This window comes from Rhinopithecus roxellana, chromosome 2 (genome assembly GCF_007565055.1).
Source record: "Rhinopithecus roxellana isolate Shanxi Qingling chromosome 2, ASM756505v1, whole genome shotgun sequence".
Classification (NCBI taxonomy): Eukaryota; Metazoa; Chordata; class Mammalia; order Primates; family Cercopithecidae; genus Rhinopithecus; species Rhinopithecus roxellana.
The window spans coordinates 88,967,909-88,992,398 of NC_044550.1; the positions used below are offsets into that span (position 1 = coordinate 88,967,909).

At 39.8% G+C, this 24,490-nt stretch overlaps 1 protein-coding gene across 9 annotated transcripts in view; it reads left to right on the top strand.

Annotated features, from left to right (window-relative positions):
* Positions 1 to 24,490, top strand: part of FNIP2 (folliculin interacting protein 2) — a 137,293-nt gene that overhangs the window by 54,969 nt on the left and 57,834 nt on the right. For 6 of the 9 annotated variants that reach the window (XM_010383116.2, XM_010383137.2, XM_010383146.2 and 3 more), the window contains exons 2-8: positions 3,413 to 3,539; positions 6,602 to 6,760; positions 8,992 to 9,092; positions 9,198 to 9,269; positions 10,666 to 10,766; positions 10,947 to 11,036; positions 12,582 to 12,653. In XM_010383116.2, coding sequence (XP_010381418.2) covers positions 3,413 to 3,539; positions 6,602 to 6,760; positions 8,992 to 9,092; positions 9,198 to 9,269; positions 10,666 to 10,766; positions 10,947 to 11,036; positions 12,582 to 12,653 — 722 coding nt within the window. Of the gene's footprint in view, positions 1 to 3,412; positions 3,540 to 6,601; positions 6,761 to 8,991; positions 9,093 to 9,197; positions 9,270 to 10,665; positions 10,767 to 10,946; positions 11,037 to 12,581; positions 12,654 to 19,046; positions 19,171 to 24,490 lie in introns of those variants that run through there. The other 3 variants (XM_010383129.2, XM_010383121.2, XM_030917737.1) reach the window with 2 other exon arrangements.

Consider the following 24,490-nt stretch of genomic DNA (forward strand, 5'->3'; position numbering starts at 1 on the left):
TTTGTTTAAGAGATGGGATCTCACTCTGTCACCAAGACTGGAGTTGGAGTGCAGTGGTATGATCATGGCTTACTGCAGCCTTGAACTCCTGGGCTCGAGTGATCCTCCTGCCTCAGCTTCCTGAGTAGCTGGGACTACAGGTGTAAACCATCACAACCAACTAATTTTAAAAAAATTTTACAGAGTCTGGGTCTTGCTATGTCATCCAGTCTTGTCTGGAATTCCCGGGCTCAAGAGATCTTTTTTGCTTCAGCAACCTAAGTAGCTGGGATTACAGGTACGAGCCACTGTATCCATCACTTGTGTCTTATAAAATTTAAAACATTTGGATCAAAAAATGAGACAATCTGAAATACATACTTTTCCCCTCTGTGTCTTTTTTTTAATTATTGAGTAAAAAAAATATTTTTAGACTCCTGGATCAGTACAATTGTCCATGATTTTTATTTTCATCCTTTTTACATTGAAAAATAACATGAAACATTTAATAAGGTGTTATGATCATTATTAAATTTTATCTCTTCTAAAGTAGCTGTTTTCAGTTTGATATTTGAATACGTGTTATTCTTCAAAAATAAGGATTGAATGACTTGGTTATAAATTATAATGCTGTCTTGGCAAAATGTAATTATTAAGGCAAAATTGATTTAAAAGAAAATGAAAGTAAATTAAATCCATTTTTTTTTTTTTACTTTTAACAAAATGAACGTATGTACTATGTTATGATAATATATAGCTTCAGAGCCTTTTTAATGACCTCATTTTATTTATTTATTTATTTAGAGATGGAATCTCTCTCTGTCGCCCAGGCTGGAGTGCAGTGGTGCGATCTCGGCTCACTGCAACCTCTGTCTCCTAGGTTCAAGCGATTCTCCTGCTTCAGCCTCCTGAATAGCTAGGATTATGGGTGTCCACTAGTGCGCCTGGCTAATTTTTGTATTTTTAGTAGAAACGGGATTTCACCATGTTGGCCGTGGTTGGCCAGGGTGGTCTTGAACTCCTTCCTGAGCTCCAGTGTTCCGCCTGCCTTGGCCTTATGTAATTTTAAAATTTAGTGGTCTGGGTCATAGTCATCAAACTGTGTTGGTTGTAAGTGACAGTGAACTAATTCCAGGAATAGTGCTTACTCAGGAACAGCTGGCTTCGGGTACTGCCAGGAATCTGTTTCATTCCATTGCTCACCTCTACTTTCCTCCATGCTGACTTTTGCTGACTTCATTTTCAGACAGGTCCTTACTTCATGATGGCAAAAATAGCCACCACCAACTCCAGGGTTACCACTTACAAGCTGAACAACTGAGTTTTGGGGCTGGCTCACACAGCCAGCTTGGGTCATGTGGCCATGTCTCATTAGCCAGACCTGAAACATGGACTCCCTATGGACTGTGAATAGAGGGAAAATGGTTTGAAAATAAACTTGCCATATTGTTGTCAAGATTAGGAGGAAAGGATGCTGGGCATGATAGTTTAGGGCACAGCTTGTTGAAAGAAGGTACAACCAGAACTTTATATGTTTTGCTGCAGGGATTTAAGAAAACAAATCTGCTACCCAAAAAGAACATGTTCAGTATTAGCTGCCTGAAAAAGGAGAAGACGCAAAATGCACAATTTGTGATTGAGTACCAGACACTGTATTAATTTTCTTTAAAAATCATAACATTAACAATCCTCTGAGGTAATTATTGCCATTTTGGAGCACTTACTGTGTGTCACTCTTCACACATTTCATTTAATCCGTAGGGCAGCTTTGTGAGGGCAGTCTTAATATTCTCATTGTACTGATGAAGAACTAGGAGGCCAGAGGCATTTGGGTTTGAATCCAGATGTGTCTGATTTCATTTATACCATCTCCTAGTTTTACAGTTTGCTTTTGTTAGTCTGCCTGTGTGTCCATCTATCCTCCTCTGTCCCATCAGAGCTCTCCCTCAGCTTCTCTAAGCAAGGCCCCCTTTCATCTCTGGCACCTTTCCAGTCCATTGGGAAACCGGCTCAACTCTGTCCTCTGAGTATGCCACCAGTGTCTGTCCCCTTTCCCCCACCTCCGTTGCTGGAGCTCCAACCTTCATTATGAAGGGCCGGAGCTCTTATTATGAATTCTGTTTGGCCTTCCTGCTTCCAGTCTTCATCTCTTCCACCCCCATTTTCCTTAATAACCAGATTGAACTTTCAAAAAGTGCAGACCTGATCTTATCAAGCGTCTGTTTTCCTTGGCTTCTCATGGAGGGAGAGCATGATCCTGGCCCCTGCCTGCCGTCCTTTCCACCTCATGGCACTCACTCTCTGGCCTCTTTTCTTTTTCCTTCTCCAGTGCGGCAGTCTTACACCTTACCACGTCCTTCTCTGCTCCTACAGTGCACTTCATTTGTTTTACTTCTTCAGGTCTGTGTTTACATGTCACTTCAAGTCCTTAGGGACTTCTCTGTCCCTCTCCCCTACCTCTTCAATCTGGAAATCTGAAACTGTTTACTGCTCCTTTTTGTACTTTTCACAGTTTGTAGTGATACATTCAACTGTGATTATTTGCCTAATATTCCCCACTGAATCATGAACTCCTTAAGCGTGGGGACCAGGTCTGTCTGGTTAATTAACTGCTGAGTCTCTAGCAGCAACCACAGTGCCTGGAACATCACAGACACTCAAATATGTGTTGACTGGACTGATAAGTTAAAAACTGAGTATGACCAAAGCAGTGCACTTTTAAATGATTACCTTTTCTAGAGTTCTCTCACTCTCATTTATTAAGAATGAATCTGTGTTTTCCTTGGAGCAGTTTTATCCCAGTTGCTTTTGGTTTGCTTCGAAACATGCTTCCTTTCTTACTGACTGTAATTGCTAGCAATTCCGATGTTCTACAGTGATGCACTTGGTTTTTGAAACTCCTGGATTAGAGCTAGCCATAATCGGGGAAGATAATAAATTTTAGGGTATGTAATGCCTCTCAGTTTGACCTGAGTGTGGGTGAGGGAAAGAAGAGACGGCTCTACGACTTGCTCCAAATGGTTCCCTGCCCGATAACACAGAAGCTTTAACACTCCTTTAACTCGGATATGCTGTCCCCAGAACCCAGGCATCCAAATTTAGCCATCTCTGCATGTCCTTGTGATTTCTGACTGCCATCTGTGTCCAAATTGACTTTGGAAGGAGAAGCTTTCTCTTCAGTGATTTATTATTTAAAGCAGTCTTCTCAGCCCTTATCATGAAAACAGGCAATTTTCATATGGCCCACTGGAATCCGCATACAAGGCTATCTGTCCCAAGCTCACTGGTGCCCCAGTTCTGAGGGAATCACTATCCCTGCAACCTTGTGGCCTTTTGATGTGCATGCAGGCATGGTGACTGGGAAGCTTATCTGTCTGTGATCATCTCACGTGCTGCAGATGACATAACTTCTTTCTCCCTTTTTAATCCACAGTTGGTCATGTTCGGAGTTTGACCTGAATGAGATTCGCCTGATAGTTTACCAGGACTGTGACAGGAGAGGCAGACAAGTCTTGTTTGACTCTAAAGCTGTTCAAAAGATTGAGGAGGTGACAGCTCAGGTATGAAATGCTGATTTGCTTTCTCCTTCTCTTTTGTGCTTTTAACCACCCCTCTGATCAATCATTTATTAATCTATGATCTTCTCTTTGAGTTATATTATACAGTGCCATTAATGGTTCAGAAGAAATATAAGCAAGCATTGAGTCCTTTAATCAAAGCCCTACCCCCAACAGGTATGAGTATGCTCACTACTAAACGCAAGTGAAACTGTTAGCAAGTAATCATGGCAGGAGCTAAGCAGTGTACTATGAATAGTACTAGAGGTAAATTTGCCAGTGAGTTGCAATCCAGTAAGATTTTGATGCCAAGTGAGTGCCCCAAATGTAATGGGAAAGCAGAACTCTAAAATTCATAAAATGATAAAAAGTGTTAGCGTGAAGATCATTCTGTCCAGTGTTTCTCATAGATAATAGTAAGTAGCACTGGGTTAAACAAAATTAAACAGCTTTACTCACTTACAGGGCTTCCATATGCAAACCTGCATTGTTATCTTCAAAAGGGATTGTTTTTCAAACCCTTCTGACCAGTGGACCTTTTATTTATTTCCCTTTTTGTTTTGGTGGAGAGTTGGGTGGTGGTAGTGGTGGTGGTGGTGGTGGTGGTGGTGGTGGTGGTGGTGGTGGTGTAGGGTGGGTGACAAGGGATGGGTAGAGTGAGGACAGAGCAGCTCTTGATCCCTTGGAAGCAGAATAGGAATGGTAAATTAACATGTTTAAGGTGAGAAGAGTCTGATCCTTTCTGGGTCTTTTTGGATATGAGACCAGGGTACTTGTAAATTCACTTTAGACCTTTCATTCTCTTTTCAGTATTTGTTCAGATGCCTACAAATTAAATAAATCCACTTGTATTCATTCCTTTTATGTTCAGTAAGTTGCTATCCATACTGACCAAATACTGGCAGTTTGTAGAATGTGCAGCTAAGTAAATGAACAGTTTATAACGCAGTCTTCGTCTCTTCAGGGCCAAGGGGTTGTTTTCCTGCTTTTGATAAGGATCATTTCTGCAGGAAGGAAGTGTTTGACTAAACACAGTTTAGCTGGGTGGATTCCACAATGTTTTAAAGTGGAGTTCTGCCAGGTGGCTAATCATTACAGTAGTTGTTGGGCTTGTTAGGTAGGTGAAGGGGGTGGGGGGTGGGGGAACCAAGAGATCTCTCAGGTGATTCACCGTAGGCTTTCCTGGTTAGATTTGTAACAGAAATTTAGATGAGCCAGCACTTGACCCTTTGGTGGACAGGAGATGGTTTACCTCTTAATTTCTTGAATTATTTCCCATTTCTCTGAAGGCTTCACATGGATGGTCTAGTTGAACACCTATCACTGGGGCTGCTCATAGTGGTGGCAGGTGGAGGGAAAAGGAAACACAAATTTTCAAAAGGAACTGGAATCTTCAGTGTACTAGAGCAGTAGTAATGCTGGAATCTGGAAACATAGGCTTTCTTGGAAGCATTCATCTAACCAAAAAGGCATCTTAGGTTCAGGAGGTTTGTAGCTTGCCCAAGGCTGCAAAAGAATTCAGTCGGTGCTCTATTCACTATACCAGGTGCTGTCTCCGCTTATAGACTGTTCAGCATTGTACTCCAGCCAAAGGGTCTAGCAGTCTGAGGCAGGTGGCACTTCGTGTCACTTAGGCCCTCTGAGGGGCTGCGTTTCTGGCTTAAGTGATATTAAGTAGCAGCTGTATCTTTCGCATGTTGAGGGAGTGCTGGGTGCTCAGGAATAATCAAGTACCACTTTGAATGCCATCATTGCTGTAGTGACAATTGTGGTCCAGCACATTTTGTGTTTTCCTTACATTCTTTTCCCATTTTCAGTCCCCACCGCCCCAGCCTCCCTTGGCAAGCACAAAACGTCATGCGTTTGTATCAAGCACATGACTGCAGGCATTTGCATTAGACCACCAGTGTGACTGTCACATTGGAGATTAGATAAGCTGCAATTGCATTCATGTTTTTTTCCAAGCAAAAGCTGCATAAGGAAAAAAAGAAAGGCAAAGAAGACTCAGAATAGAAACAACTTATCATAGAGGGTGCAAGAAGCTTCTGTAGGGAGTAATATGTTTGGGGGGAAATAAATATTAATAAAGGTTTATCTTTATACCTTTGTCACTGTGATAAAAATTAGTGGTGAACTCTATTTGGGGAATGTATAGTAGAGAATCCTCTGTCGTCCTTAACCTTTGAAGACCATATTTCCATCACATGCTATGTAATTCACAGTAGCTCCTGTTTCAGGGTTTTGGTTTCATCCTTACAAATTCAGCCTCATGATTTTTCTTCCTGTTGCCTTTAAAGGAGTACTAGAGGAGGTGTGTCATTAAAAACACAAGCGGGCTGGGTGCGGTGGCTCACGCCTGTAATCCCAGCACTTTGGGAGGCCAAGGCAGGCGGATCACGAGGTCAAGAGATCAAACCATCCTGGCCAACATGGTGAAATCCCATCTCTACTAAAAATACAAAAAAATTAGCTGGGCGTGATGGCACGTGCCTGTAATCCCAGCTACTTGGAGGCTGAGGCAGGAGAATTGCTTGAACCTGGGAGGCAGGAGTTGCAGTGAGCCAAGATCACACCACTGCACTCCAACCTGGCAACAGGGTGAGACTCCATCTCACAAACAAACAAAAAACCCCACAAGCCAGTCTGCCCAAGTTAATAGTTTTGTTTTATTAGTTCCATTTGCTTAGTAAAAATTTGGATTTGAAGCCTCATCTTTCTCCTCATCAATTTAATGGATTATCACTCTACATAGTACTAAAAAGCTAATAACCAAAACTCTAATAACAAAAAGAGATCAATTATATGAATTGAAGTGTAAACAATAAATTATTAAAAGAGGATAAAGTCTTAATACATAACCTACCTCCTTTTGTCTAGAACCATTCTTCAGCATTCTGCCTTCCCAAACCATGTTTTTGTCATTACTGGGGAAAAATAAAAAAACTTCTCTTTTTTAATGCAACTTAGACACCAGAATGCTTTTAAAAAGGAATTCCCAATGAAGAACTGTTAACGAACCTGATATACTTAGTAATATTTTACCTTGCCTGTCTCTCTTAACTTAGAAAACAGAGGATGTTCCTATTAAAATATCAGCCAAGTGCTGCCAGGGAAGCAGCAGTGTCAGCAGCGTGAGCAGCAGTAGCAGCAGCAGCAGCATCTCATTCCACAGTTCTTCTGGGGGATCTTCACACCATGCTAAGGAACAGCTTCCAAAGTACCAGGTACAACCATCGTTTCTGTGGGAATGGCCCCTGGAGTTAAAGTTATTTACTGTATTTTCTCCTCGGAAAAGAATGCCGCTCGAGGGCTCTACTCCAGAAATATGAGGACAAGTATTCAACAGAGTACTCTTAAATGTTTCACATCAATGTTGTTTTTGCTCTTTGGCTTTTATCTCCAATAAAAACTGTAATCAAGCAGAGGCGATACAGCCTTGTATGTACTAGATGAGAAATATTGCCAGTCCGGTAAGTTACCTTGCTTTGTTTCCTTTGCTGTCTGATCCAGAATAATAAACATGTACTCTCCAGGTTTGTTGTAAGAATTCCTGAGGATTCTAGGAATGTATATGGGCATCCTAAGAAAATAGAACATGCCAGTAAAAGGAAGAAAGACTTGTATGGGAACAGAAAGAAACACACTGTGTGTGTGTGTATAAGGATAGGGGTTGAGGTTTTTGAGAAATATTAGCTAACAAGATAAAAAGGAAGACATGTTTTATAAATATTGAATGGCAAAAGGGTATTAATTGATGGAGAATATGTTGAACTTTTTCTTAAACCCATGTAGAATCTTTTCTACTATTTTTCTGGAAAAACAACACTAAGGAAATTACCAGCAAATGGGTCTAGAGGATTTTGTTAATTTCATAGTCAGGATTTGTGCCATGCGTTTGCCCTTTTTGAGACACGGTGCTCCTGGGTCTCACAGCAGTCTGCAGTTTAAAAAGTATACAGTAGAATTTTCAGCAGGTTGAGAATCACAGTTGGCATGTGGCCCTTGTACCCCAAGAAAAAGCAGATTATAAGTGAAGGAGGTGGGTTGAAGTTAGTAATAAAGAATGTGAAAACCAGTTGGTTTCTGTCTGCATATAGTGGGAAGAAGTTGGTATGAGCTATAACGTGAGAGAGGAACCTAGCTGAGCAGAGCTGATAGATTTATCTTTCTCTTTCTGCCTCTGCAACCATGTATAAGTAAGTGTGTATTTGTGTGTCAGTATATGTACGTTTATGTGTCTATATGTGTGTATGTATTTGGAATTTTAAAAAAAGATTCGGAAGAGTATGTTAAGGGTGATTCCCAGGTTTTTCCTTGGGTGGAAACCACAGTGACAGAGAATCTAGTTGGTAGGTCGGGGTGCAGAACCACGGTTGCTTTGGTGGCACCTCGATTTGCTCAGCATTCATACCTATCCTGTTCATCAGTGTGTCACCAACACTTAGTATAGGTGCTCAGAATTCTATATCCCAAGACACTCATTCAGATGTCACTAGGTGAATGAATATATTGGGGTATACGATTCTAGAGCTCCAGGAGAGCTCCTGGTCCAGAGACAAAGACGTAGGAGGTATTCTATGTAAATAATAATCAAAATCGAAAGAATGGTTGAAAAGGCAGGCAGTTAGTAGGGTTGACCTCCAGGCAAAACCATAGTAAGGGATGATCTGAGAAAGAATAGATTCAAAATGGAGAGTCATGAACAGAATCGAATATATTGAGAGAAGTTTAATAAAGCAAACTGGAAAGGGTCCATTGGATTTGACCAAGAGGGAGGAGGTCATCATTGGAGCAATTGGACTAGTTTGAGCTAAGAGGTGAAATCAGGCTGCGGTAGATTAACAAGCCAGTGAGAGTAGAGGAAGAGGAGGCAGGCAGTCCACTCTTTGGATGGTAAAAGGCATGAGAGAGACTGGTCAGAAGCTAGAGGGATCAAATGTTTTTGAAATACTTTTGTAAAACTTTAGAGTTATCAGACCATTGGTTATCTTTTGGACCCTCACAAAACCCTATCTGCAGCAATGGGCATTTTTTATTCCATACTGTTAATTATTTGGCTGAATAATACTGAACTATATTTTTTTCAGGATGTTTTCTTAGTACCAAGAGAAGAGTTAACGGTTATTTTCATAATTGAACCTTTCTATTTAGAGTTTATAAATGGAGATAATAGTAATCTTTGTTTCTCATAATAAAAATAAAAATGAACTCTGATAAAACACTTGGATCCTATGTGATGATGTTGTGTATAGAGAAGAAATCACAAACATGTGTAATACTTTGGGGGGAAAATAGGCAATTGCCATTATAAGTTAAGATTGTAAGATGACCACTTGAAGCTTTGAGAAATAGTTTTAATCACCAATGACACTAATGAGATTAATAAACATTATTTTCTGTTGCATTGCACGTCATGTTCCATGTACTAGCTTTGATTTTGTTTTCTTGCATGTAGTACACACGACCAGCTTCCGATGTCAACATGTTGGGGGAAATGATGTTTGGCTCAGTTGCCATGAGTTACAAAGGCTCCACCTTAAAGATACACTACATACGGTGAGTCTGGGCTTCCTTTTCTACCAGTTTTGAGAAATGGGATGGTGGTATTGACTCCTTAACTCATAAATGTATTTTTCCTCTCTCCTTTCCCCCGCTCCCCAGTTCTCCTCCACAACTGATGATTAGTAAAGTCTTCTCTGCTAGAATGGGCAGCTTCTGTGGAAGTACAAATAAGTAAGTGTAGGATTTTGCATTCCCCACCCCCATTTTTTAAAGTGTATATCTAGATAGAATAATTCTTTAAGGGCCATAAGGCATTTTGAAATGAGAAGCAGAATGAGTCCAAATTAACAAAGAGGTTTTAAAAGTGGCTACTGTCCTATCAACAGTGAGTGGGAAAAGGCCTTTGACTTTATTTATTAGGTGGCCCTAAAGACAAATGGCTATCTTTATGTGTTTTGAGTCTCCATCTGTTACCCAGTCACCAATTTTTAATTTCCTGGGAAATCAAAAATAAAGAACAAAAGGGAAGGGGCTACATTATTCTGAAATATCTAAGAACTTAAGCTCATTTGGCATATGCATTCATGTATTTTGAACTTTCAAGCAGAACTATTTCATATACTTCAATTTTTAAATAAAACAACAAAACACCAGTTGTACTTTGATAAATTTAAAAAGGGCTTGTTATAAATTAAAGGACATTCTTAGGGGTCAAGTGAAAGCTGTTTTTTCTTATCCTGGGAAATTAAAAATATTTCTCTATATATTTGAATACCATTGAGTGAGTCTTGGCTTACTCTTCAACAAAACAGTTTGAACATTTAACATTGGACTGTCATGACTTAAGCCAATATGATAATTGTTATTTATTTCTTATGAGATTTGTTTCTAACAGACCCTTGGGATTACCTGAACATTTATTGCATTAATTCCCTTACATGCAGATTTAAGTAAAAATTATTTTGGCTTCATTATGCTGCATTATTCTCAGTCTTTTGGTCATTGTTGTTTTTGTCAGCTCTACACACAGCAAAAGTGTTTAGTTTAATTGTTAATAAATACAATAAATTAATAAAATCTGCTTCCCTCATATTTTTATGAGTAATTCTTTTTAGAAGTTGTGAAATGAAACTCCTATAAGAATTATAATTTCTGTTATATTTTATTCCTGAAAAGGTTGCTGACTTGCTTATTGATGTTAACCAAGAGTAAAAATTAATTTCGTTTTGAGAGTTTATGTAAAATACTTGAAACGAATGGCAACATGTTATCTGTCAGTTGCTAAAGCAAAATGTAGAAATGAATAACAGAATCTCAGGTGTCAGTCACTGAAGCAAAATTTAGAGTTTGGTGTCTTATTATATAACATGAAATTGTGAGAAGTACAGTTGTTTAGTTACATAGGTTGAGCTACATCCAAAATAGCTTTTGTTTTCTTCCAACAAATTCACCTGAAGTTGCAAGTTTAATTCCCTTTGGTAGATGTGAGACTTTGTTTATAAGGAAAAGTATTGAGTGACTGATCAGTTGTGGTCTACATTTGGAAGTCTATATATTAGAAAACAGCTTTGGTAACTTCTTGACATTCGTATCCTCTTTCTCCTTTTCCTTCCCTCTCCGGATATAGCTTGCAAGACAGCTTTGAGTACATCAACCAAGATCCTAATTTGGGAAAACTGAATACAAATCAGAATAGTTTGGGTCCTTGTCGTACTGGAAGTAACCTAGGTAAAATCAGACACACAAACAAATTCTTTCTTTCTGAATACACTATTGTGGGTGTGTGTTTTGCTTTATTTGAGTTTGTTGTGGGTTTTTTTTTTTTTTTTTTTGCGTTATCTTTAATCTGTATTTATTTTTTGTGTGTGTGTACTTTGTTTGCCCTCTTCTATGTGTTTCCATCTCTAGGTCTGCTGCAAGCATGCAGCAGCAAACTGCTGCAGGGGGTAGCTGAAGGAGGACCTCTCCGGCTCACCCGGAGTGCTTCTTTCTTTGCAGGTTTGTGTGGAATGCTGAGTACAGTGTGACCCACACATATTAATAAATCCTGTGCAGGTTCTTAGGAAAAATCCTACTTGTGCCTCTCTAGAAATCCAAGGGGCTCTTGTGATCACAGATATCGGTTTCAAATGCGGCCAAATCCATGGTGTATTGAAAATTCTGCCAATGAACCTCTCTTGTAAATGTCTTGACTAATACTCTAGTATAAGCTGATTTTGATCTGAAATGAGCCCTTAGTATTTCGAAGAGGATTGTTTTTTCTCATTTTTCTGGGCCTCTTCTGCTACTATGAACTGTTTCCCTTTGCCTTGGTGTCTTTTATCCATTTATTCAATTGCATCCTTACCTGCACGGAGTTTCATTAAAAGTCACTCTAATAAGAGCATGGAAGACTTTCTCTCTCTCTCTCTCTCTCTCTCTCTCTCTCTCTCACTCTCTCACTCACTCACTCTCCCTCTTCCTCTCCCTCTCTCATTTAAGTAGTGTAAATACAATTTCTAGGTTATTTACAGGTATAGTCATCTTGGTGTCTCTGAGATTTAACTTGTCTTAGCATGATTAACATGTAGGGAACCTCCATTACTAACATTTAAAGTTGTGAGTATAGCAAATGGTATTTTCCTTTCTGTTCTTTGTAGCCTGAAATATGCTAAGTACCATAGTTAACTGTCACCCTAATGAAATTGACACGCTCCCACCTACTTAGAGTGAGGAAAACGCGTTTAAATACTCTCATTAAAATTGTGAAAATAAACATGCTTCAAAAAATAGCTGTCAAGTATAATAATCAGGCGGAGCACTGGGCTGCTTGTTCATTTGAAACTTCACTACAGCAGCATCTCATCTACCTTCTAGCACAATAAGTATGCAGCTTAGGTCAGTCTGAAGCATTCCTAGAAGTCTATAATACTTCAGAGTGTTTTCCACAATTCATGCCAGAACATGAGTTTTTCTAAGTAACTCTACAATAATACTGTGTATGGGTGTATATGGAAAGAAATGGAGGGAGAAATATTTGAAAATGAGTATAAATGTTTTCTATCTGCCAAGAGAGTGGGTTATAAACAGAGAAACATTTTTTGAATTTATGAAATGGTTTTCAAGTATTTCTCTTCCCTAAGTCGCCTACAGTTACTACCAAAACTGATTATAAAGCATTTTGAAAATACATTGCCATTTAAATACTACTACTAATGAAGAAAATGGCTAAAAAAAATCTACCTGAGAATGTTTGTTCATTGCATCAACTGCACAAATCATTTATTATTCAGAGTTTTTTCTTAAGAGTTGAACATCGCTCAAAAAAGTTCGTATGCTACAACTGAATACAGGCAGATCTTTTTGAGATAGTTACTTGGTTCTCTTTTCTTCTCATTATCTTTTTATATATTTAATTTTGTCTTCTAGTTAATCTCTGTTATAAGCTTATGCCAATCATCAGTAGCAGTAGCCTACTTTGAAATGTGAAAATTACTGCAGTCATTTTAAAAACTGTATCTCTGAAGAGCCCAATAACATGGTTTCCTTGTTCCTTTATCTTAGCACACAGCACACCAGTTGATATGCCAAGCAGAGGACAGAATGAAGACAGGGACAGTGGCATTGCTCGATCAGGTACTTGTACTCCATTTATTGGTTTAACTAACAGAGTGAACTATCTACAGTGGTATGGAAGTTGGGAAAGTAGAAGACAGGTGGATAACCCTCATCCTGTTCTTTGTTTTTTCCTTCCTAAGATAGTCTGACATATCTAAATATCTGAAACTTTAATGTACAGTATCTACGAGTGATTGTGCAACATAAACTAGTTTTTTCTAACACTCAAATTTATATGAGACTAATGTTTATTGAGAAATTTCTTTCCAGAGTGAAGCTTCCTTGAGCCCATTGTACTAGTAATGTGCTTGCTTGACTATTGAGTATAGACTCAGAGGAAGAGAAGGGTTTGTGGAAGTAAATCTGTCTTGTGACAGTGGGAGGACCAGCCAGCTGACCTGGTCACCGTTTCTTCTGTTCTAGAGACATGCTGATCTAGATTTTATCAGGTACCCTTCTCTCCTTGCCTCAAGGTCTAAACCTTTCTGTTACTGCTTTTAGGATCTGTTGGTTTCGCCTTTTGTATGTGACCTCTTTTGAGTTTTGACTTGTGGTTCAGATCTGAGATTTTGTATTATGAGAGAAGGGTGATGAATGAGGGAACTGAAATTCAAGAACTCGGAGGTGTGTGGTGCTCTGCCTGATGAATACATACCATACAGGCTGCCCCTGCCTTCCACTGAGACTAGGAGCACCCTGCTGCTTTCTCCTCTGATACATGACACCTTCCACAAATGGGCCAGCCAGCCAGTGCTCAGACTGGATCCGGGCCTCACATGATGTTCTTCTTGGCCTTTCACTCATTTCTCTGTCCAGCTCCTTCCCTTAGACACTACTCCAAGGTCCTTGTGCTCCTGTGTAGTCTCAAAGCCTTTTACCCCACTCTGTGCAACTCTGCTCTCGTGTTACTAAATGAAATGTGATTTGTTGCTGAGTCCCCAGTTTGGTTTACATATGTCACATGATGTAAAGTATATAGCATTTTATTTATGGTTAAAATTGTTGGGCTTTGGTGTTCATAATCTTTTCTGTGAAGTTGAGCTGGGAACCTTTGGTCAGAAACTCTCATTGATCAAGCCCAGCACAGTGACTCATACCTGTAATCCCAGCACTTTGGGAGGCCAAAGCGAGCAGATCACTTGAGGTCAGGAGTTCGAGACCAGCCTGACCAACATGGCGAAACCCCATCTCTACTAAAAATACAAAAAAAAAAAAAAAAAATTAACCAGGCATGGTGGCGCGTACCTGTAGTCCCAGCTACTCAGGAAGCTGAGGCATGAGAATCACTTGTACCTGGGAGGTGGAGGTTGCACTGAGTCAAGATTGCGCCACTGCACTCCAGGCTGGATGACAGAGACTCCGTCTCAAAAAGAAAGAAACAAGGGAAAGAAGAAAAGAAAAGAAAGACTCATTGATCAGACCTGTATCATTTTAACTTACAGCCCCTTTTGTACAACATAAAATCTGAGAAGGTGAAGGGCAACTTATGAAGCACTAAGTAAACTGGTTTGGTTCTCTTTCTGTTTAATGGTGCTGAAGACAACTCCTCCTATCTTTGTGGGACACTGTCAGATAACTGAGTTCCATCAGTTACTCAAAGACAATAAGCATGTGTTACAGAGCTTAGTGTCCCAAAGCTCGGCTCCCTGCCTTTGTAACCACCCGCGACCCAGCGCCCGACAGGAATGGCAGTAAGGCTTTGTTATGGTTGACTTTCCTGGCAAGAAGATGTGGACCTCACCAGAAGTCGCAGAGTGGGCAGCACAGCCCTAGGACCAAGATCACGCTTAGTCAAGATGGCTGTCTTAGTGGGTGACAGAATTTAACATGTTTGCCTCTGTGTGGTGGGAGCTCTTTAGCTCTCTGTGAAAGAAAGACGAGCAGCGTTCTACTGGGGCCCGTTCTGAACACTGACATCACAGTTTCTGTACAACTGTAACCTTATTTATTTGTTTATGCCCCTTTTTGTTGTGGAAAAAAGATTCAGGGAATCTGAGGGACCTAATAACAAAAATATGATTAGGAAGAATTTTGGATTTGCCTCGGTAACTTTTCAGTTTATAATGTAGTTCATATAAATGGTTCGCGTCATACAGGTTGACATCTTACTTGTTTTGTGTTCAGATTCTAAATTGCTCCTGAAACCACTTTTCCTTGCTCTTTGAGAAACAGAAAAGTTGGGAAGCCAAGTTCAAATTAAAGTAGAAAGTCAGATGAAAAGTAAAGATTCAGCCAGGCCGGAATGCTTTTTTGCAGTCCATGAGAGGAACTTGGGACTAACCAGACTGAAGAGAATGGGGGATAAACATTGATACCAATGTGAATTTTGAAAGCTGGAGAAGGCTGGCTTTCTTTGGCACTCTGACTTCTATTCTGGGCAGTCTTTACTTCCAGTCTCCGGTCCTCCTGTTGGGAGGAAGGGAGCACAGATGGTGGAGAGGGCTGCAAATGGCCCTGAGTGGCATTTTGCTCTCCCTGCTATCCTGGTAGATGTGTTTACCTTCAGATATCATACCTGGGAGCGGTTCTGAAGTCACAGAGTCCACGTCAAGACTAGTGTGAGCTTCACACCTGTGGTGGCATTTAACACTCTGTTAATGTAAAAACTCTTTATGTTCACACTGTAGTTTGTTCTCTAAGATTTTGTCTCCTTATACCCATCTAAAATTGTGTAGGGATGAAGACCCAAGTTCTGAAACGGCAGGAGCTCCAAGTGTGAGAGTTAAGTTAGCAGTAGAAGATGTAGAGAAATTGAAGACATAAAGATGTAATTTATTCTCTTTTAGGCCTGCCTTTTCTTTTTTTTTTTTTTTTTTTTTTTTTTCTGGCTCTGTTGCCCAGGCTAGAGTGCAATGGCACAATCTTGACTCACTGTAACCTCTGCCTCACAGGCTTAAGCCATCCTCCCACCTCAGCCTCACAAGTAGCTGGGACTACAGGTACATAGCACCACGCCTAGCTAATTTTTGTATTTTTGGTAGAGATGGAGTTTTGCCATGTTGCTCAGGTTGGTCTGGAACTCCTGAGCTCAAGCAATCCACCCACCTTGGCCTCCCAAAGTGCTGAGATTATAGGTGTAAGCCACCATGCCTAGTCTAGGCCTGCAATTTTTAACTTCCTGTCTAAATAGTTGATAAAAGGGGAAAATTTTAAAAATAGTTTTATTTTCTAGAACAATTTTAGACTTACAGAAAAATTGAGAAGGTAGTACAAGAGTGCCCATATAACCTGCACACTCTGTTCACCCTATTATTAACATCTTATGTTGGTATGGTATATTTGTTACAATTAATGAACCAATACTGATACATTACTATTAGCTAAAGTCCACAGGTTTTTTTGGTTTTTTTTTTTTTGTTTTTTTCCTTAGTTTTTCATCTAATGGCCTTTTCTGGTTCTGGGACATGACAGTTGTCATGTTCTTCAGGCTTCTGTTAGCTGTGGTGGTTTCTCAGATTTTCTTTGTTTTTGATAATCTTGAGGAGTACTGGTTAGGTATTTTGTAGATTGCCCTATTATTAGAATTTGTTTAATGCTTTTCTCATGATGACACTGAGGTTATAGGTTTGGGGAAGGAAGATCACAGAAGTAAAGTGCCATTTTCATCACATCCTATAAGGGTATATACTACCAACATGATTTATGACTGTTAATATTGGCCTTGATTACCTGGCTGAGGTAGTGTTTGTCAGTTTCTCCACTGTAAAGTTACTCTTTATTTCCTCTTGTCCAGACTGTGTACTTTGGAAAGAAGTCACTATGCTTACCCCATACCTAAGGGGTGGGGAATTATGCTGCCCCTCCTTGAGGACGGAGTAGCTACATAAATTATTTGAACTTCTCCTGCTGGAGATAGGTCTCTTCTCCCATTTTTATTTGTTTAGTCATTATACTACTATGAACTCAAATATATTAATAGTAATTTTTCACTTTTGACTAAAACCCAATACTACTTCCTTTTTTTTTTTTTTTTTGAGACGGTCTTTCTTGCCCCTAGGCTGGAGTGCTCTGGTGTGATCATAGCTCACTGCATCACTGCAGCCTCAAACTCCTGAGCACAAGGGATCCTCCCTCCTCAGCCCCCTGAGTAGCTGGGACTACAGTCATGCACCACCACACCCAGTATTTTTTTTTTTTTTCTTTTATGTAGAAATAAGGCCCCACTATGTTGCCCAGGCTGGTCTCAAACTCCTGGGCTCAAGCGATTTTCCCACCTCAGCCTCCCAAAGTATTGGAGTTACAGGCTTGAGCCACAGCACCCCACCACTTCATTTCTTTTGTTGCTCAAATCATTTCAGTTTTGACCATTGGGAACTCTCTCAGTAGGCTTCCATGCTCCTTTAACATACCTCTGTCTGTGAGGGGTTGGGGTATATTGAGCACTTCCTTACTTTCCGCATGACAAGATGCTCCAAAGTCATCTTGTGTATTTCCTACCCCCATCCTAGAATCAGCCATTTCTCCACTCATAGAATGTCTTTGGAAAAAGCAGCACAAGCTGGGGCAGGTATGGAGAGAAATGCATCCTCATTGTATTCTCTTTTGGATATTTTGAATATGTCTTCTTTACATATACAGATCCAAAAGATAGCTTTTTAAGGGGTTATTCTAGTGGTTCCCATTAGAAATTTTTAAGCAGAGTCTTGGGAGAGAAGAAGTTGGGTTTCAGCCATCCTAGGAGGTTGCATTGGCAAGGTTCAGTGATTAATGGGACACAGGTTATGGAGGAGAAAGGAGGAATCAAGGATGCCTCTCCAGTTTCTAACTTGAGAAAGCAAGTGGAAGGTGGGCATTACCCAGTACAGGGAAAGCAGGAGGCCAGGTCAGGGAGACAGATATTAAGATAATTTTTTAGCTACAGAGATTGGGATACATTTTTACCTAGAAATGTCTACATGTTCTCCAGTTGTGCGTAGTCAGCTGTAATTTAGAAATAGGAAAATGGCTCTAGTGAGATGGGTTGGGGCAGAAGCTAAAATTTGTGTTTTTTTGTTTTGTTTTGTTTTGTTTTGAGACAAGGTCTTGCTTTGTCGCCCAGGCTGGAGTGCAGTGGCGCAATCTCAGCTCACTGCAAACTCCGCCTCCCGGGTTCAAGTGATTTTCTCCTGCCTCAGCCTCCCAAGTAGCTGAAATCACAGGCGCACACCACCACACCTGGCTGATTTTTGTATTTTCAGTAGAAATGGGGTTTTGCCATGTTGGCCAGGCTGGTCTCGAACTCCTGACCTCAGGTGATCCACCCACCTCAGCCTCCTAAAGTGCTGGGATTACAGGCATGAGCCACCATGCCCGGCCAGAAGCTGAAATTTGGAAGTCTTGAGTACATGAGTAGAGTAAGGTTCAGAGGGCTGGGATTGAGACCAGTGTCATCGAGCCTTGTCTACTGACCTGAATTCAGCTTTAGACTCTTCCTCGTCAAGGTGTTCACATCATTGACAAGAAAAATACTTTTTCCATTCTGTCTGCAACTGCATTTCCTCTGTTCTTAAAGGTGGTAAAATAAACAAAGTCAGTATAAGGAGAAGTTATAATATGTACTTTTAAACATTTTTGTTTAAGTGCTTTGAAATGAACTTTCAGGGTAAGAATACACATTATCATAGTGTTCATATAAGACATGTGTTTTGGTCACTCTACAGATACAGGATGTACAACCACCCAAAATTTGGTTTAGATGTCAAGACTGATGACTCTACATGCACACACCAAGAGGATATGAAAAGGCTTATTACTCACATAATGAGGCTCTTCTGGGGAGAGAACAGGGTGGGCTTCTCAAGCTGGTTGGAGAATGTCTTAAGAGAATGGGACAGGAGATTAGACTGGGGCTTTTATGGTGGTTGCGGGGTAAGGCTGGGGTGAGGGTTCCTGCATATGGTTTGAAATTCTCGCTGGCACCAAAGGAGTGAGCACCTGGGCTTTCTCATCAGTTTGCCCAGGTGTGGAGCAGAAAGGGAAGAGGGAGAGGAGGGTAAAGCTTAAAAGCTATCAGGAGTTGAACATCAAGAAATAAAGTCAGGTTCTTTATTACAGTATGGGACCAATGAATAATGATGGATGGCATCCCATTTATACTTGACCCCTTCACTGACTGAACTGATAGAGTGCTTTGTAGAGAGGAGAAGAGCAAAGGAGGGTACTGTTTTTGTTTATTCTTTGTGTCGGGGAAAAGGCTGTGACACCCATTGACGTCGCACAATTCCATATAGGCAGAGGCTTAAGCTGCATCTTATCTGAGCCCTGGCAGTACAACTTGATCCCCCTGGAACACTTCCCTACCTTCCCCTGGAGGCTGTCATGATCGTTTCTCATCCACTCCAGAGTTCTGATGAGGTATGGGACTTTCTGCCCTGCCTGCCTCAGACTAGAGCTGCAGTATATAACAGCGCGTAGCTGCAGTCTAGAGCTGACTCCCCAGCAACAGGATATCCTACAACTTGCCTTGTAGGCATCTGGCCCCTCTTGTGTTGGCGTTGTCCTTTTTGGTGTGTGGGGCAAGGATCACCTTTGGCTTCTTCTTCTTTTCACTGTCTATGTAAGTAATTAACTATCCAAATCTTAAAATGCCTGGTTGTATCTTAACCATCGAATCTTGGCCTTGGCCTTAGCCTTGCTTTGCCTTGTCTTCATATATGTGAGCTTGATAATCTGTAGTGTGGCTTAGTTTCTTGTTTCTTTATACTTCTCCTATTTCAGACATTTGGTATTTTCCTGGCATGGATATTTATCTTTTTCATTTCCACAAACTTACTTGGTCTTTTGCCTTAGCTTTTTCCTTTCTAAATTTGCATTCTTACATACCTGTTTAAGAAAAATTAGAAAGTAATGTAGGTAGCAATAAAACCTGTAATGGATAAAGGAATAAATCTAAGAAAAAATATGTGATACTGCTATGGAGAAACTGTAAAAACTTATATTAAAAAGAAGACCTAAATAAATGGAGCAATACATCAAATTCTGCAAACTATAAATTTAGTGTAACTTGAATTAAAATCCTTTGTGAAGCCAGACTAAATAACTTTTACTTAAATGGAATAATAAAGGACCACATTTTTATGCCCTCCATAAGTCTTTTGTAGACACCTTTCTTAGAGCCCAAACTATGGATAAAAGACATAGGACATTAGAATAATTTGACATATAAATGCAGAGAGTGAGTTGGTTACCAAGGTGGCTAGCGTTTATACTTTAGATAAATTAAAATTTAAGGTGTTTTACCATACAACATATCCACGTAACAAAACTGCACTTGGACCCCTTATACATTTTTTTAAAACCACAGTATAAATTTTTTTAATTATACACATTTTTTAAAAAGGAAAAAATTTAAGATGTTTTGAAATCAAGGTGGTAAGAACATTGGCTTTTTATTAAAGGGCCTTTATAGAAATTTTATTAAAATTTATAGAAATTTTATTAAAACTTTAAAGTACCTGTTTGGCTCTTGAGGACCCTTTAAAGTCCTAAAGTCATTTTGTGATTTGGGAACTAAAATGTAATCCTTATAATTTGATTTTCCTATTAAATTAATGTTTTTGCCTGCTAGACAATAATTACAGCTCTACTCATTTACCTTTTAAATGCTCCTATGTTTGTGTGCTGAGAAATACAGTTGCTAAACTTTGGGGAACCTTATATTTTTTCCAGTGTTTCAAGCTAAAACTTGAAGATAAGTAGTGTCATATTACAATAAACGGAGATCATTATTATGTTGTGGATGTAATACCCCCTGTGTCAAACAGATATAAAAAGTGCTCAGCTTCAGAGCCATGCTGTCACTTACACCATCCAAAAAATTATTTTTAGTGAAGGCAGGGGAAAAAAGAAAATCTAAATGCTGTATATACTGTGTTGGCCACAAGAAACTTTTTTAACAAATTCAGTATTTGAATTCTGTCCAGAAATGTGTTTCTCTAATGCTTCATTTCTGTCACACTTGATTGAGATGGATATCACTGTCATCCTTCACATATTGTTTGCTCATTCTTCAAACAGCAGTATTTCTTGAGCATCTTATGTGGCAGACGCTTTTTCTAGGATATGAGAATAGATCAGTGATCAAATGGATATTATCCCTGATCTCACAGATTTATATTCAATAAAGAAGACACAGATAATAGGCAATAAAATGTAGGCAACCACTTACCATTGAGGAAAATAAAACTTATGGAAGACCTCTCTGAGAAGAGAAAATTTCACCTGAGACTTGAATGGCAGTAGAGACCAGCTATGTGAAGATCACAGCAAAGAGCATCTCAGGTACGGGAAGGGCTTAGGGCTAGTGCGAAGATATATTGTGGGGAAGGGAGAGTGGTGCAGAATGAGTCTGGAGAGGAAATAGGGGTCTGATCCCACTGATACATTTTTTATTTTGATGGGATTGTTTCCACATGTATTTGAGTGGCTGCTGAAGATAGAGAAGAGTTGGGAGTTCTCTGTAGCATCCTCTCCCTAGATGTCTCCTTGCAAATGAAAATGCTTGGCAGGGCGTAGATCTGTTCCAGGGTCCTGCCCTGATCATTTGCTGTAGCCCTGTTTCCTGGACAAAGTCTGAGGGTGCTGCCTGTTTGGAACTATGATCACATTTTCCGGCAGAATAAAGAAGCCAACTTCAAAACTTTTTCCTTTGAAGAAACTGGAGCTGCTTCTGAGTGCTTGACTTTTGCACTTTCTTTCTCGACTTAACACATTCTGTTATGTTGTTAAATCCTTGAAGACTTTTGTTTGTTCTTCTCCCGCAGAGTATGAGCTCCAGGAGGGCAGAAACCTAGCCAATCTGTCATATCAACAGATCTGTTCCCAGCAGCTCATATAGTACCTGGCATATAGTAGATGATCAATGAATATTTGAATGAGGGGGAAAAAATAAATCCATCCATGTATTTAAGTAGGAGCGTGCATGGATTTTTTTTGTAATTATTGATATTATCTGGTTCTTTTCATATAGAATATCTGGAATGTTCTCCCTTTGAGCCTTTTCCATGGCTGGCTTTTGTTGGCATTTAAGTCTCAGTTGAGATGACCCGCTTTCATAAAGGTGTTCTTGACCACTGATTACAGAATTTACCTCTACCACCCCTGTAAACCTTTGTCCTAGTTACTTAGAGAAAATCATGGTAACTTATTTTTATAGTAATTACCACTGTCTGAAATAATCGTATTTATTCCATGAGTGTTAAGTTTCTTAAGGGCAACTACTCTGCCTGTGTCCCTTCAGTTTCCATCCTAGAGCTAGGTCCCTAGCATGGTGCAGGCGCTTAGTAAGTGTTCAGTAAATATTCATTGAATGAATGGATTTGACTTAAGAGTTTCAGGGCCTTATTTGGTCAAATCTAAATTCTTTTGTCAAATAATCACTACAGTGTTTTCTAATAAACTGTCACAAGTAGCAAAATTTTTTTCAGAGAAAGTTAAACATTAATCTTGAACTTGATTGGCACATGCCAGGAACAGCAGCAATCAGCATTTTAAAATCTTTAGATTGATTCTCTTTTCTCGTTGTTAATCTCTGCAGGAATAAATGGATGCTAGTTGAAGATACCTCCTTAGATAGGAGGGTGGGGACAAAAGCATAGTTGTGTTTAAGCTGGGAGTTAACCAGATATAAAATGTTAACAGTAATCTGGTGATGGAACTAGGGTTAATTTTAATTTTCTTCTTAATGCACAAAACTGCCAAAATCTTTGCAACCTATATGCATTAACTATTTTCTAATTATAAAAGTATTGTAAAAGAAAAGCTAAAAATATTAAGGAACCATTTAGATATAGCACTTTTAAAACTGAAACTGAGCCTGTGAATAATTTAACTAAAAGTCTTGCATTTGATAACTGAGGCACCAATTAGAGAATTTCTTTATCCAGTACACAGAGTTAACTGGGGGCACAGCTAGCACTGAACTCATGCAGAATTTCTTTTCATTATCATGTAGATGCTAAGCTCTATTCCAAAGGTAGTGAATCAACTCGGGGAGAGCCCATGTTGCTGTCTTGTCTTTTTTTTAGAGATGAGGTCTCACTGTGTTATTTAGGCTGGACTCAAGCTCCTAGGCTCAAGCGATCCTCTAGGCTTGAGCTATCCTCCTGCCTCAGGCCCCCAAGTTACTGGACACACATGCTTGCACCACCACCTTCGTGAAGTTTTCTTTTTAAACAAGCTCCCCAGGTGACTCAGATGTGTACTAGCACTCTAGTATTGCATGCATTGCATCAGAAGGCACTGCCATTCAGACAGTGAGCCAGGCCAACATTCAGATACACTAATGTTGACTGAATCCACCCTCGTGAAAATGGCAGTTGTTTTCAGGTTAAGGTTAGTCCTCTTGCATTTGAAAGTTGTACTGAATTGTTATCTAGAGTCTATGATTAACAATGATGTGCCACAGCACTTTTACATAAAAATCTTAAAATACTTTTGATGAGGAAACACTGGATAACACTAAGCCAACACTTTAATATAAACTGTCTGATTTGCATGCCATAAAAAGTGTCATTCAGCAGGAAAAAAGGAATGTTCTCTTTGATTTTTTTGCCTTCCCTTGTTATGTCTCTATTACAAGTTCTAAGTTCTTCTCATAATTAACTAATCAGAACTAATAATCTTCTAGTACTCCAAGTTGTCTTACTTGGCCCACCTTTTCCAAGAATGATTAGAAGTAAAAAGCTAACATTTATCATGTGGGTGACTGGGTTAAATGTTGTACATGTATTGATTTGTTTAATCTTCACAGGAAGCTTATGAAATAGCTATTTTTTCAAATTTTTCTTTGGTCTGCAACCCATGCTAATTACTTTTTACATCATGATCTAGTAAGAAATATCTTTACATATTACAGAGAAGTTTCATGGATTAATATTAACAGTGCAATATACTCTGTTTTCTTTTCTGTTTTTTTTAAATGTTGGTTTTGATCCACTAAACAATTCAGAATCCACTGGCAGATAGCAGCTTTCATGAAAAATACTGAGGTGTGGTACTTTATTGTCCCCGTTTTACAGATGAGAAAGCTGACAGGTTAAGTCAACTGCTGTCCAAGAGTCACAGCTACTAGACACAGAAGCAGGATTTGAACTAGGAGCCTGGACTCTTATTCAGTTTGTAACCTGAATGATATAATACAGATAATTTCCAGAATAAATTGGACCCCAGGATCTTCTCTGTCTTGTGTTGTAGGGTCAGAAAGGGTGTGATACCTTTTCTCACCCCTCATAAGGGTCATAGCTGACGCTCCTGTAACAAAATACAGGTTAACAAGAGAAAAGCATAACAAATGATTTAATTAAAATTTTACGTGAAGAGGAGGCAGAGCCAGATGGCTGAATGGAAACCCCCACCGACCATCCTCCCTGCAGGAACCCCAAATTTGAAAACTATCCACACAAAAAAAGCACCTTCATAAAAACCAAAAATCAGCTCAGCGATCACAGTACCTGGATTTAACTTCATAGAGGGTGGGAGGGTAGGCGAAGCAGTCTTGAATTGCCAGCGCCACCCCTCCCCAATCCCGTGACCGTGTGGTGCAGAAAGGGAATCTGTGCGCTTGGGGAGAAACTTTGCATTGGAATGCAGTGCTGCCAACACCAGGCAGAGCTCAGCTGGCGCCCACAGAGCACTTACTCCAGCCCTAGCCAGAAGGAAACACCCATCCCAGCAGCTGGAACTTGAGTTTTGGAAAGCCTTGCCACCACGGGCTAAAGTCTCTGGGGTCCTAAATGAATAAACTTGAAAGGCTGTCTAGACCACAAGGACTGCAACTCCTGGGCCAGTCTGATGCTGTGCTGGGCTCAGAGCCAGTGGACTTAGGGTGCACACAGCTTAGTGATACAGCAGCCAAGGGAGTGCTTGTGCCACCAATC